This window comes from Thunnus thynnus, chromosome 3, assembly GCF_963924715.1.
Source record: "Thunnus thynnus chromosome 3, fThuThy2.1, whole genome shotgun sequence".
Lineage (NCBI taxonomy): Eukaryota > Metazoa > Chordata > Actinopteri > Scombriformes > Scombridae > Thunnus > Thunnus thynnus.
Window position 1 is genome coordinate 25,264,968 of NC_089519.1, and position 15,424 is coordinate 25,280,391.

The following is a 15,424-nucleotide window of genomic DNA, read 5'->3' on the forward strand; positions in this document are numbered from 1 at the left end:
TGTTTCAGAGGTATGAATGGAGAGTAATATAATTGAGAGAAGAATAATGATTGAAGTAGTCAAAAGAGGCCTCAGCTGTTAGCTGTGTTAGCAAGGATGATTAGCAAGAGGTTTTGTTGTAGTTTGCCTGGCTAGATTATTTTACTAATGTAGTAAGCTATAAAATAAGGTTCATAAAGGATTTGATATGGTTAAAGGTATCATAGTTTGAGTATTCTATTAAAAAAACAAGAGGAAAACAATAGAAAGACCACATGAAAAAGTAATTAGACATTGCATCACTTCTGGTGAATACCAGTCAAATTCTCAACTCCTAATGGCTGTACCTTAGTGCATAATGTTTGACAAGGGAAAATAAAAACAGTGGTGAAATATAGTAATAGTGGTTAAGTTGGTAGAGGTCTTATGTCAGGTGTTCACAGGTAAAACATACCAGTTAAATCTAATAGAGGGACAAGGTGCCAGGTCCAATGACAGCTATTTTACGCTCCCTCTGTCTTTATGCTTACGACTTATTTGACTTTTTGAAGCCCAGTAAAATTATAGAGGTTACTCTAGAGCATGTCAATATAGGCTCGTTTGTATTGTCTGCAGTCATTCCATGCACTGCAAAATTAAGGACTATTTGCTAAACCGGAGTGACCAGATTCACCTTTTATGGACTTGCACACCCTGGTCTGGATCCTAGCTCTCTGCATGGTTTAGATTCCTCCTAGATTTACAGTCAGTTTGAAGTAATTTGCTATGTTCAGTTTACAAATGTTTGCTCTCAAAATAATGACCTGACAGGCATATATTTGCCATACCTTTATTTTGACAATAATGCCCGCAACCCTTACTTAAATGTCCCACATAACACTTCATCAGGTTGTGTTTACATTAGTTGGAAGTAATGACAGATTTTTTTTTGCCAAAAAGCATTTCATTTTACTAGTAGTGTATAATATGCACTATAAATTTATTTGGTGTTGTTGATGCAAGTTTATATTATAAGTTTCTATTCTAAACTAGTGTCAAATATATTAATGCAGTAACTCATGTCTGTAATACTAAGGCATCCCAAAACCCCCCTCCCATGTCTTTGACACCCAACTACTATTGTTTGTCTCTTAGAGGTATGCTATGCAGGCTTTGTCAGTTGGTGTTTGTAAACACACAGCACTCAAAGTTGGCCCCTCCTCCACGACTCAACACCAGAGCAAAAGAGAGGGAGCTGCGTTTTTTTTTAAGTAAAATCCTGCATAGTATACCTTTAACTTAACTTTTCCAGTGGCCTGTTTCTTTGTTTGCCACGTCTATGTGGTGTCTGAGGAAAGGACAAATGTTGACTATCTCTAGTTTTGATTAATACTCTGAAGTTAGGTCTGTGCAGCATCTTGCAAGGGTTCACAAGCCAAGAAATGAGCTATTATAAGCCATCAACAAGTCATTAATCCTTTTGTTTTGCTCACTGTCATTAGCACATATTTGCTGCATTCATGTGGATAGACAAAAGCTGCACCCAAGCTGCACCTGATTTTTAATTTTCTTGTATTTGTTATGCATTTCTTTTGCTGTTTAAACAATTACCTCACTCACAAGAAAAGAAAGAACATTTCCTCCAAGTGCTATATAAAGACCTGCTCACAGAACAAACAGTTGTAAATACTGTGATATACAAGCTGTCCCATTGTCTGGTGTGAATCCCTTAGCTTCCTGTAGTTCGATGACTTAAATAAATTGGCCAAAGGAATTGAGTACAGGTGTTTAGTTGGCCCATTTTTTGTTGTGTGCTTGGGGATAGTATAGATCTGAGACTGAGCTGAAGAACAGCTAGAGGTGCATTTGAGATAACTGTTTGAAATAAATTATTGAGGCAGAAGCTATGCCCTTTGTGCCAGGCTCAGGCAGACATTGTCCAACACCTCTCACATGTTTGGGCTTTGGGTCCTACCGTAGATTTAATCCATAGCATGTGTACACACACTGCTCAGGGAACCTGGAGTATGTAAGCAGCAGGATAGCCATGGGTAAACATTAACAAGAAATAGAAAAACAGCTCAAGCAAATTAATCAAAAAAGTGAGTGCTGGATTGTTGCTCTGATATTTTATTATCATTTATGGAAATGCACCGCATTTGCAAATGTATAAGTAATTGTTATATTGTAAGCATTTTGTTTTCTCCTGCATAGAGAATGAAGGCAGCTGCCTTGCTCAAATCTTGTATCGCCTTTACCAAAACCTGACTATACAGGCAATAACAGAATCTATTTTGCTGGTCATGAATTGCCCAATAGACTAAGACACATACCATGTTACCACAATGTCTAGTTTGTAGCTTGAATCCTACTGGGCTCCTTTGTTGCATGTCATCCCCCTTCCTTTCTCTACCCTCTGTCTCTACTGTGCACTATGAAAAACAAATGCAAAATGTCCTCCCAATTAAATCTTTAAATGAAAAAAAAAGTCATGCATTTGCAATTAAAGTTGTCAATAGACTTTAATTGCAATTCCATAATCATGCAAAGTTAGCACAAGGTAAAAACACAGCGAAGGATGCTACTAAGCATTGGCTATTAAAAGCACAAGACATTCTTTGATGTGTCGTAGCAGGAAAAGTCCACTTGGAACCAACAACATTAAAGATGGCTCTGTTTTTATCTAAATGTCCCAGTGAGCCAGCATGAACAATAGCAGGGCCCCCTGAATTGGTCTGATCTGATAGTAGCTAATGTTAACATGTCAGCACACCTACAATTAGCAGGTCAACATCCTGGCTAGTTAACTGTTGGATCTTAATACGCTGATGTTTATTGTAACATTTAGAAAATTAGCATGCTAACATAAGAATGTAAACATGCTCACAGCTAGCATGCTCTTCCCTGTGGCTTGCAACAGGGGTCCAATGGATGATTGAGTTTGTAGGGCCTATAGCTGGTTCTTATTCAACTTTTTCCAAAATCATAAAACACAGTGCACATGCACAACAAACACCCTATGATTGGATGACCTCTGAACTATTTGAACAACAAGAATACTGTGTGTAATTTACCAATAAGAAAAAGTACAGTATAATTTACATTTTCAGTCATTTACGGTATATTTTTCCCATTGCGACATACATTTGGGGGTTTTTGACCCAGTCTGGGCTCCGGTTAATTCCGATCTTCATTACTCTGTAATTTTAGCCTTCTTCCGACTTAACAATTTTAGAAACTGCTTGCTCAAATTTTAGGAAGTATTTGCTCAAACCACTCAGAAAGAAAAAAAATCATTATTAGCCACAGCTCTACATTCAAGCCAGCTTTCTACAGTAATGCCTTTGTAGCAGTTACAGATGCTCAATAGAGTCTGAGAGTTGTTTGCAGTGGTTTAGCCCAGTTGATTGTTCCCAATAGAGTCCCAGCCATCTGTCAAATCTAATGACAGTGCTCCTCTGTATACTACTCATAGCTCCAGTCTTAAAATACCCTTGCCACATTCTGTCATGCTTCCCTAGGGGACTGCCATAGGTCAAAAATCCCACCTCAGGGAATCTCTTTACTGTTTGGAAATAGATTTAGTTTACTTTATTTACTGATTTGCAGGGTGAAGAGGAATGTGGACTTAAACAACATTTATCCACCTCTCAAAATCAGAAATAGTGTTAATGCAGAGATCCATGGGGTTATACGTGGCTGTGTGTATTCTCTCAGAGCATAGTCATAGGCATTTGCCATATAGTAATCAATGCTATAGATTTGTATTTATAAACCATTAATAAGGCAATTACTGCCATTAATGAGGCCGTAGTTAATTTGTGGAAATAACCAAATGAGAGACGAAGATTTTTGAACAGTTTTGTTAACTGAAAATAGTTAAAAGGACTCAAATTAGTGTAAATTAAGCTGACAAAGATAAATAGGAATGTCAATTAGTAGTATCATACAATTTCTTTTCTCATTGTTTGTGTAAGTTATCACTAAATAAAGATAACTTGTCATCCCTGCCCTCTTGCACTCTTAAGGGTTGATATGCAACAGGATGTAGCAGACTGTAGACAGACAGGATGTTTGCAAAGAGGTTAACCGTGTGTGATGCATCAGACCTACTCTTAAAATGGCTTATACTGTCACGTTTTTACAAATGGTTCTTTAGGACAATATTTGTATAATGAATATAACGTAGTCTGTGTGGTCAAAATGTTCTTCTACAATAAGACTTGTTTATAACACACAGTATAATCATATCAAGAATTCTGCCTCCTTTTAAAAGTGCTACTTTTAATGTTTTTTATAATTGAAATCTTCTTTCAGAGCTTGCTCTTGCACAGCGAAAGTTTGCCCAGTGCCTGGGAGAGTTTCAGTTTGAGTACATCGGAGATGCAAAGACGGATGATGAGAAATGTATTGGTAAGTATGGGTTTGCGCCCTCACATGATTGCAACTAACCACAAGTTGTGTTGCCACTGAAGCAGACACAAACTGTAAATGTTTGTTTACAGTTCTTTCTCTAGCAGCAAATTAAGAACAGTTCTTGGTGCGCACCTGTGGTGGGAACAACTGATAATCATAATATCTTGTGGGCTGCATGTGTAAGTATGTGAGAGAGTGAGACAGGACGATTGCATTCATTACTGTGTTTTGATTTTTTTTTTTTTACTCCAGATGAGTCTTTGCAAGAGTTCTCCTCATTCCTCAAGAACCTAGAAGACCAAAGAGAGCTGATGGTGAGCACAACCAGTCAGAACCTGCTTAAAAGCCAGGGGAAATACCTGTGTGTGTGTGTGTGTGTGTCTGTGTGTGTGTGTGTGTGTGGTGTCATGCACTTGAAGTGTTTAACTGTGTGTGTGCTTTCACCGTGTGTGTTTCCAACCAGCCTACACCTATTACTGCCCATATTTGGTACTTGCATCTATTAATGTTTAACTCTGTCATCCACCAGAGATCCCAACAGGCACATGTAATGTCATTTTCTCCAACATACACTATGGCTACATAATCCAGTATGCAGAGAAAAACAGTTCCCTAGTGGGTGGATAATGTATTGATAGTGAACAGTTCCTCCCTTGTGCATGTCTAAGGGTCACTGCTTCAGCACCTGCCTGGGAGTGGCTGCAGAGAAGACAGGAGTGCGGATCACTCTATTACCCTGAAGCTTTAAATACCTAGACAGATCACATTAACTACTGCTGGCAACAAGGTCCACAATAATACAGCCCATTGCAACATACCACAATAAAAACTAGCTACTTCAAAAAACCTAGTTGCTCATTTACAAACCACAAAAATCACACATCTAATATGAAGGAAGTTACTTCATTCTTACAAGATTCCTGACTCTACTTATGACAGTGACATATGACTTGCAACCCTGAAGTGTTAAAGTGTTACACTATGTACTACATGTCCTGTGGTTTATTTGTGATATACATGTTCTGTATGTATCTTTGTGTCATTTGAAGATTTCTTTTAATTTAAGCAGTTAAAACTCTTCTTTGGACAGGGATGCACACTTTACAGTATTTCCAACTCTCTATAAACAGCCATTTTCTTGTAATGTCTGTCTCTAGTGTCTGAGGTTAGGGAGTGGGCCCATCATCAGAGGCTGACTTTGGATGACTGCTTTAGCGCTAGGCTCAGACCATAGTAGTAAACATGATGCTCAGCTCAGCACAGCTCAGCACAGTGGGATGACATCACAGTGCAAAGTAAGGAAAAGTAGGATGGGCATGCAGGCACAGACATGTCCTGCAGCCAGCATAACAGACACGCCGGAGGAAAGAAGAAAAATACACTCACCTTATTAATACATTTTTGGAGGACAAAAATACTTTAGTAGAATAGTTATGCAATATCTGCCGTGTAATTTACTACATCAAGGCCGGTAGGGCATCAATCAAAAAGCAGCTGCCCTAGAGGCCAAGAAACTGTATACAGCTGCCACTCTTCACTAGAATCAACAAACAATATAAAATGTTGTAGTGTCATATGAAATATTAATTGTCATTGAGTTAAGCAATAACGAAGGCAAGACTTCCGTCTCTATTTCTGTCTAGATGAGAAACATCACAGAAACCTTAATGAAACCTCTGGAGAAGTTCAGGAAAGACCACCTCGGCACAGTAAGGGTACTGTATGATGGTTAATTGCCTCTTCCCAATATTTTTTGTAGCTCCTACCCTAATAATAATTGTTTAAAATGACCACATTCAACATTTGGTTGCTAATACAAAATTAATTGTACTGCACATATAGCTTTGATTTCCTCGTCACCAAGAATAATCTAGTATTTTGTTCTTCCTATATGCTTCTACATCCTCCGCTGCATCTTCTCAAGGCGGAAAGAAAAAAGTACGAGAAAGAAACTGAGAAGTACTACAGCTCTCTGGAAAAACTTCTGAATATGTCAGCAAAGAAAAAAGAGCCACAGCTACAAGAGGTACTTGTCTTTTACTAATCTCTCTGAAAGATCATTTTCACAACTAAACGGACGGAAAACGGTACTTAGTTTGGGAATCCCTGTTTTTGGTTTTTGTCTTTGGTGCTGTGGGGAAGAGCCTTGCTGCAAACTCTGTTGGTCTACGTGAGTTTCCACTGACGTGCCTTGCAGCAACACTTTTCCTGGCTTGTTTGGAAAGGAAATGTGTGCTTGCTTGTACTGTACCACCAAGGTCAACCTTGGTTGCTATAGTTTGTGGAACAATCCATGCTGCAGTACCATGAGATGAAAATCTAAAATCTTTCTCACTGAACAATGTGTCTGTGTCCTTGTCTTTGCTATTCCATGTAGCCATGTAAGGCTTACCCATATGTTGTATATACCAACCAGAGAGGACACTTGAATCTGTTGACATTATGACTGCAGGCTGCTCAGTGTGTTCTTTGTGACTCTTGTGACATGAGGGTCTAAGGTACCAACACAGATTGCTATCAGACTTGAATAAATAGACCCAGTGATTCGTTCAAAGCCACAAGAGTCATGAACTTCATCAACACTGCATCAGTTGTTACAAGTCAACCCACTAAACAGTAGCATACACAATGAAAAACACTGTGTGAACACTGATCTCATTTATTTCAAAGTGAATAAGATATTATGTATATTAATCAACAGTTGACATAAAGGAGTTTGAGACAACCTTGCTGTAGTCAAAAAACACTTATTACGCTTAAGGCTGTTCTGCAGAATTAAATATAAGCTACATTTTGCTTTAACATCTAGGCCTCTGAGACTCTATGTTACATTGCGGATCTGTTATATATACGTTGCTACTTTGTAATTCTTAGAGTGATATTGTAATTCAAGGGTGGCACAGTGGTTGTCACTTTATGGAAAGAAGGCATTTAATCCACCAGCTGGCTGGGGCTTTTTTATCTTGAATTTTCCCCCGAGTAGCTCTGGTTCCCTCCTACAGTCTAGGTTACATTAACTGGGGACTCTGTATTGCCCATAGCTATGAGTTTGAGCGTTTTGTCTGTTTATACATGCCAGCCCTTTGGTATCCAGCCTCTAGCTCAAAATGAGCTGGGATGGGCTGCAGCCTTCCTGTGACCTTGCAAAGGACAAGTGGGTACAGGTAATAGATAGACAGACTTTTTTAAAATTCTACCACTGCTACTTCTGTCTACCCCGTTTCAGTATTTTTGGTGTGTGGAGTTTTTCCTCATTCAAATCTAGGATCTAACCATAGAGGGTCTCATATGTTGTACAGATTGTAAAGTCCTCCGAGACAAACTTGTTATTTGGGGTTATCCAGTTAACCAGAAGTATGATCAACATTTGATAGAGCGCAACATCAGTTTGCCTTCTGTAGGAATTTAATGCCATACCAAGAAATGCCTCTAGCTTCACAAAATTGCACTTTATCACATACGTATAAGATCATAATGTTTTTCCTTTGCTTCCATGCATCAGTCTGTGATTATAATCATCATGGTGTGTGTTTTATCCGCCTCTTCAGGCAGACATCCAGGTGGAAACCATGAGGCAGCACTTTCAGGAGGAGTCACTGGACTATGTGTGCAAACTGCAGGAAATCCAGGAGAGAAAGAAGTTTGAATGTGTGGAACCGGTGAGTGATTGACATAGCTTGTCTTTCACATTAATAAAAAGCACGGTGCAATATAGGATATGTCACTTGGGGCTAAGTTTCTGTCTTACTGGATAATGACTACACAATCCCATCATAATCTAATGTGACATGATAATGTTTCAGGCCATAGACTTTCTCTTTCACTTGCAGAGTCCTTTAGAACCCAGATTAACATCTCTTATCTCCTGTATTGTGATCTTTTTAGATGCTGGCATTCTTTCAGACGGTCTTCACCTTTTATCACCAGGGCTACGAGCTTGCCAAGGACTTTGACCATTATAAAAAAGCACTGCAGATCAATATTCAGAATGTAAGAAATATGAATATTTTATTATGTTTTGTCGTTTCTTTAGACTAAAGACTGGATCTGGATAACTCATACTCATAACTGATACTCAGCATGCTTATTTGCTATTTATGTGCCTTGAAAATAATAAGGTCCAGAGTGGCCGCTATATAAATGCAGTCCATTTACCATCAGTTTGGTTTCTTCTATTCTGCAAGCACCATTACTCTCTTAACCCTGCTTCATTTTTAGCTTTATACTACTCCTAATTATTCAACCAGTATCATGCAGGTAAAAGGTTTTTCAAGTTTTGATTTGCAGTGGCCTCACATTAGGGGGTCATCCTACCTAACCAACGAGTATCAGAAAGTGACTTAGCAGATTGTGTGTTTGCTTCTCCTATCACCCAGACAAGGAGTCGATTTGAGGGTACACGGTCAGAGGTGTACGAGCTGATGAAGAGGATCAGAGAGGCGCCTCAAGAATACAGACAGACCAGCTCTATCAGCTGTGAAGGCTACCTCTATGTACAGGAAAAACGTAAGATGTGTTAAAATATGGGTTATGTATTACACTCATTCATTGTCAAACATTACAAACTTGCAAATATACACCTTCCTATATAATAGACAGAGGAGGGGCTTTTACAGTTTTTCTTCAGCTGTGGACTTTATTCCCCATATTTGTACAGAACTTGCTTAATGTTTTATTTACTTTTGTACATACAGTATGTTTCAGTGGCATTATTTAAAGGGTTGATTGGAGAGGAAAGTTTGGAGAAACTCGCATTTCCATCTTCATGTTATGAACAAAACAGACAGTAGCGGTATTGATTCAGTGTGATGCACCTGCAAGATGTTCAAGTAGTGGCAAAATGACCAATTTTAGTTTTTAGTTTTTTTTTTTTTTACCTAAAGTGTCTACACTACACCTGCTGTGACTATTTTTACTAAAACTGCAGACTGTTTATTTTTTTTCTTGCTGCTCCACATTTCACTTGCTGACTACATTGTATGTTAGGAATGTTATATATGTCAACCTGGAAAATCCTGCAGCTGCAACTTTACTTTTCGCTTGGTAAGCAATAGTGTTTGTTATGATCTAAATACTGGTGAATGTATGTGTCACATTTCTGCTTTCTTTTTCTAGGGCCACCTCCATTTGGTTCAAGTTGGGTCAAGCGCTACTGCACATTTGTCAAAGAGCAGAAGATCCTGCACATGGTGACCTTCGACCACAGATCTGGTGGGAAAATTGTGAGTAGTCAGTGGCTTATTAATGTCACACAATTTTTATATTCAAACTCTCTTCGCTATGCAATTTTTCATTTTTCACAGAATGTCATTTTGTAAAAAAAAACATTCTGAACACTAATTTCTTTTTTTTTTCATCAGGGTGAGACAGAATCTGTCACGCTCAAGTCCTGTCTCCGCAAAACTACAGACATGTTGGACAGGAGGTTCTGCCTAGAACTCGACATAACAGACCGGTACATCACTTATGTAACACTGTTCCTCAAACACGCTGTGATGATATTATGTTTGCAGTTGAAGCTATTATGAAGTGACAGAGTGACTTTATTTGAAAAGTTTACCCCTGGGTGGATCTTTCAGGAACACAATGCAAAATATTCAATGGGTCCATAGTGGTCACACTGCATATATATTATCTGCTGTGATATTCCACATTAACAATTCAGCTAGAGATTTTAGCTCCACATGCTTGCTGTTTACCGTGTAGCTTGTAGCTCTACTTTATGTGTTTTGGATTGCAGAGGGCGGAATAGGAGGATTTGTCTTGGAGGGCTGCCTTCATAAACTTTACAGGGAGGATTCGCCACACCCTGCTGTGTCCTCCTGTAATAGATATCTCATTTTGTCATACAACTTAACTCTGCCCTGCCCCTTTTCTGTAGTATTAATAGACGAGCAATACCCCAGATTTAGTATGGAAATTCAAATCCACACCTCTATTCGGACTGTGATGAGTAACTTGATATCCATCTGGTTCCACGCGATTTGTACATCTCATAAACCAGCTGGGGCTGACTAATAGGGCTCATATTTGCAAACCCAAGGTGCAAGTGCCCTTGGCAGTGGATTTCTTTTTGTTTCACAGAATGATAACCTCTTTTCATGTTTACTTACCTTGTTCTACCGCTTCTCTCTCAGGCCGGGGACAGTACTCACAGTACAGGCCTTGTCAGAGGATGACCACAAGTTCTGGATGCAAGCCATGGGTGGGAAGGAACCTGTGAGTCAGCTGCCTGCACTGTGTCATCATCTACCACTCACACTTTATTCATGTAGACCCACTGTATGCTGTTAAACTGACATCAAAATAATTCTTTATAGTATATTATACTTGTTTATGCCTGCACTTTATGCCATGTGTGTCAAGTGTCGAGCACTTAAATTGTAGTAAACTATGATGATGTATGTTTTTTGTTATTTTTAACAGATTGGACACTATCTTGGGAGGACTTTTTCTAAAGAAAGAGGAAGTAAGTATCAAAATGCGACAGACTGTGAGTTTATATATTTCAAACCAGGTTTTATGACCATAAAAGAATAACATTCAATTAATGAACATTTTTAAGGGTTGTTGTTTTCCTCTTCCTACAGTCGATGCCCAGCTGGATGATGTGGGTTTGAATTTTGTGAAGAACTCCATCAGTGCCATAGAAACAAGAGGTGAGCTTTAGACTTAGGTATGGAAATACGGAAACGCTCAGTTGATATCACAGCATTACAAGGTGATACATTTTAGGGAATTCAACACAAGAATTCATGGATAGGGACATGTAATGTGGGTACAGTATCTTTATCTGTACACAAGGGGGCAGACTTGCTCCAATATTAAAACAAATGGCTGACTAGCAGGTACTGCAGGCAGCATGTAGATTATATGAACGCCTTTTCATTGAGGAGCATTAAAGTTCCTATTAATTTCTCCTCACATGCTTATCTGACCTCTTTTTCAGTCAAAAAAATTGGTTTGTTCTAGTCCCTCTCAACATGCCTAATATGTATTTATGCAAATTATTATCTGTCTTAGTGAACTTGTTTCGAATTGCAATGACATGCATCTGCTCTCCACATACTTATTACATGGTTGTTCTTATGTATATATAATATTCTGTTCTTAGTCTTTATGATTTCATTGTTTTGTTTTGTTGTCTTTGCTTCTATTGTTTGCTTTGTCTGTTCTTTCCCTGTAAAGGACTTTATTAAGAGAAATGTCACATATAGTTTTATCATTATTATTTACCAGGTATTAATGACCAGGGCCTATACAGAGTTGTGGGGGTAAGCTCCAAGGTGCAGAAGCTCCTTTCATTAATGATTGGTAAGTCATATTTCTTTCTTTTCTTTCTACTCTGGAAATATATTTCCATGAAAAAATGTTGCTGGTGAGAGCCGAATAAAGTTGGGGTAAAATTTTAATTTATAGGCTACCGCACTATCTCTCTGATATTACGTTGCCCCTAGTTAGTTGAATGTGCTGACGTAATGGATGTGTCTGTTGGGGTGATATTAAAAAGATAGTGACTGATAATCTGTCTATGACTCAGTCTATCAGAACCACGTCTCTCTGTGCAACAAGTGCTTTCCTGTATCTTTTCCTCACTACCATTCAATTTTATATCCCCCAGACAACCAGACAGGGTCCTTTCCATCCACGTCCTTGCACTTTTTGGCTTTTGCTTCATTAACGTGCAGCTACGACAGCCTCTCATGTGCTCGTGGCAGGCTTAGTCTGTCAGTTGCCTTTCTCAATTTCCTTTATGCCTCTCACTTCTCTTGAATCCCTTTCACTCAACTCCTTTCCTATAGAGCTTGTCCTCTGTCCTTTTCATTGCTCCCTGTCTGCTCTCTGGTTTCCTGCTGTCTCCAGCAGACACCAGCTCACTTTCAGCTCTGTGTTCAGAATGACAACAAACTAAGGCAGCCGCCAGCCTGTCTCAGCTTCCTCTCCAAAACCTTCCAGCCTCCCAACCTGCAGACTCATGCTGTAGACTCCATTAACACTCTGCTGCGGCACTCTAAGAAGTTTCTTTAAAACCTGAATATAGTACAGGAAGACATTTCACATAATATTGTGAATTCAGGGAAACAGCTGATTTTACTTCTTATTTACAAATGATGGATTACCTACAGTAATTAGCATGTCAAACATAGGGAGTATTTTTATTAAACTGGCCTGAACATAACTTATATCTTGTCTCTGAAATGACTAATACGCATGATAGTGGTAGTACTACTTCTACACATAAACAAGCACATTCACAAACAGTTCATGAATACCACAGCTCACAGTGTGTGGGTGAAGCAAGCTTTAAACCCTGAGGAAAGACTTCGGATCCTCCCACTCCTCCTCCTTTTCATCTCTCACCCACCGACATGGCCAGGGTCCAGTCAGAAAGGACAGTGTGATAGAAAACGGGGCTCACATCATATTACAGTACAAACAAAGAGAGCGGCACCTATTAAATGTCAGGCAACAATATAACAGGATGAAGACTGTAAAAGTGAGCTCCATTCTGTCTCTGACCTGTCTGTTGTACAGTTTGTGGCAGGGGAGTGTGTGGTGTTGGTCGAAGGATACGGTTATGATCGCTGCTGAGTTAGAGTTTTTAGTTCTATAGCTATAATTGCAGATTGAAGCAAATTTTAAGAATTTTGTGAGATAAAGACCTACCCAATATATTCCACATGGTTGAAGAAGGGAAAGATAAATGTATTTAACTCTGTATGAGGTATCCAAAAATTCATTCCAGTTACAAGTACATTTTTGTCGCTCCCTAAATATGTTAAAGTCCCTTTCTACTCAAAAATGTGTTTTCTTTCTTGTTCCTTCAGTTGTGTATTTGAGCTTCACTGTGCAGAATGATTTATGTTCAGCCTTTGAAACTAGAAGGCTTCTTGCACATGAATCTATTGAATGTGGAAAGTTTCTCTGTGCTCATTGAAAATCTGAGTTTAAGGGGTTGACCCATTAGCATGATTTGTAACATCACAATTAATTTGGAGGCAAATCGTGGTCCAGTACGCAACCTACACAAGTGCGATGTAAAAATTTGAAGGACAGGAGAAGGAGTAGGAATGGATGTAATTTTAAGCATTTTAATTAGGTAATCGTACTTTTTTTTTTTTTTTAGTAGAAAAACATATTGGACACATATTATTGTTCCAAGCAGAGTATTTTTATATATCTTACAACATGTCTGGAGGGAATCTTTAAATAATATCAGTTGAAAATATAATCTTATAACAGCTCTTGATGGTGGGCAGTTGGGAGGATCATCTGCTCATTTAGCTGACCTGGCTCTCTAGGCCGGTGGTTTCCAACCTGAGGGTTAGGACCTCCACAATGGGGTTGCAAGGCAAATCTAAAGGGTCACAAGATTAGTATAAAGATGAGAAAGCAAAAACAGGTGAACTGGTCATAACTTGAACATACAGGAAGACAACATGGACGAGGGGTCACAAGTTGGCACTGCTTTGTCTTAAAGGACCAGTGTGTAAGATTTAGAGGCATCTATTTGCAGAAAAGGAATGTAATATTCATAAGTAGGTTTTCATTAGTGTATAATCACCTGAAACTAGGAATCGTTGTGTTTTTGTTAGCTTAGAATGAGTCCTTTATATCTACATAGGGAGTGGGGGAGGTCCTCTTCCATGGAGCCTGCTATGTTGCACCGCCATGTTTCTACAGTAGCCCAGAACGGACAAACCAAACACTGGCTCTAGAGAGGGCCTTTTGTACATTTTGCTTGTTTCGCAGCCACCTTAGGTTCTCAAACACGCTTGAAAGGGGGGTTCGAGGGGAGGGGTATTCAGTTGGTTGCAATCTGCAACCTCACCGCTAGATGCCACTAAATCCTACACACTGGTCCTTTAAGGGGTTACAAGCAAAAAGAGTTGGGAACTATTACTCTAGGCTATGAAAGCTGGCACATTTGCTCACTGTCTCTTCCTTTTACCTGCTGGCATCCACCCTGCATCTTCTCCTTTTCATTTTGGTTCCATTTAACACCTCCACGGCACATACAAAAGAATTGCACCTTTGAACTTGCTGCTGCTTTGTGGTTAGCAGTTTTGTAATCAATGCTGCTTCAACTGCTCTTGTTGTAATCATGTTTTTTCTAACCTGATCTCACCAAGTCAGGCCCATTTGTGCTACAGCAGACTACAGAGCCTGTGCAGACCCCATTAATCTCAACACACACATACACAAAGGCACACCTTTGACTACAAACACTCCACAAAAACATTTGCTTTCAGAAGTTGATATTGGACAGGCCAATTTGTGGACAGAGCAGCCATAGAAACACACAGTCCTCCTGGCTGCAGTGCATAGATGAAATCAAAAAAATAAATTTCCTCAGCAACAGACCACCTACCAACCACATAGTTAAAATCTGCATGGTGACCCGGGCCCTCCCTTTACATGTGTCTGACTCAAAACACCTTACTGACACATTGCACTTCCACATCCGCTGTAATTCATCAGAGGTAACTTAAGGTGTGACTAAAGCCCCCTGAATTTTCAGCACAACACAGCGCGGGAGTCCCTGTGGAGCCTGTGAAGTAGTGAGGGATTAATTAAACTTGTAATGAGTATAGAACCAGCAGCCCTCTACAGAAGCTGTAACTTCCTTCCATATCCACTGGGGCTAGACTCGACCCCCAAGGCTAGTAGCAGTGCTTTTATCCTCATATGGCTAATTACAAGTTACATATTTATATTAAGTATTTGGACTTTCTAGGCTGCCCACAAAATCACACAAAGTCATTAGCTGCATACAGTAAAAAGAGTAATTGTTGGTGCTTTGTGTCATTTCCTCAGTTAGTGAATTTTCCAGTGAGAATATGTTTTATGATTGTGATTCATTCAGATGAGAAGAGCAACGAAGTAGATCTGTCTACCAGCGAGGACTGGGACGTTAAGACAATAACAAGTGCACTAAAGCTTTATATGAGGTAAGGGTGACTGATTAAAGACACACACGCACACACACAGACCTGTAAACCAACCATTTCTACACAAAAAGCATTGATGACATTGTCAATCTGCAGTT

The 15,424-nt window shown here is 39.2% G+C and overlaps 1 protein-coding gene across 3 annotated transcripts in view; it reads left to right on the forward strand.

Moving 5' to 3' along the window:
• arhgap10 (Rho GTPase activating protein 10) overlaps nucleotides 1–15,424 on the forward strand; it is a 54,068-nt gene that overhangs the window by 12,407 nt on the left and 26,237 nt on the right. For 2 of the 3 annotated variants that reach the window (XM_067584971.1, XM_067584973.1), the window contains exons 2-15: nucleotides 4,276–4,371; nucleotides 4,627–4,688; nucleotides 6,018–6,089; nucleotides 6,299–6,400; nucleotides 7,923–8,033; nucleotides 8,260–8,364; nucleotides 8,751–8,880; nucleotides 9,490–9,596; nucleotides 9,735–9,829; nucleotides 10,512–10,593; nucleotides 10,801–10,843; nucleotides 10,965–11,033; nucleotides 11,614–11,688; nucleotides 15,242–15,326. In XM_067584971.1, coding sequence (XP_067441072.1) covers nucleotides 4,276–4,371; nucleotides 4,627–4,688; nucleotides 6,018–6,089; nucleotides 6,299–6,400; nucleotides 7,923–8,033; nucleotides 8,260–8,364; nucleotides 8,751–8,880; nucleotides 9,490–9,596; nucleotides 9,735–9,829; nucleotides 10,512–10,593; nucleotides 10,801–10,843; nucleotides 10,965–11,033; nucleotides 11,614–11,688; nucleotides 15,242–15,326 — 1,234 coding nt within the window. The remainder of the gene's footprint in view (nucleotides 1–4,275; nucleotides 4,372–4,626; nucleotides 4,689–6,017; nucleotides 6,090–6,298; nucleotides 6,401–7,922; nucleotides 8,034–8,259; nucleotides 8,365–8,750; nucleotides 8,881–9,489; nucleotides 9,597–9,734; nucleotides 9,830–10,511; nucleotides 10,594–10,800; nucleotides 10,844–10,964; nucleotides 11,034–11,613; nucleotides 11,689–15,241; nucleotides 15,327–15,424) is intronic. The other variant, XM_067584972.1, reaches the window with a different exon arrangement.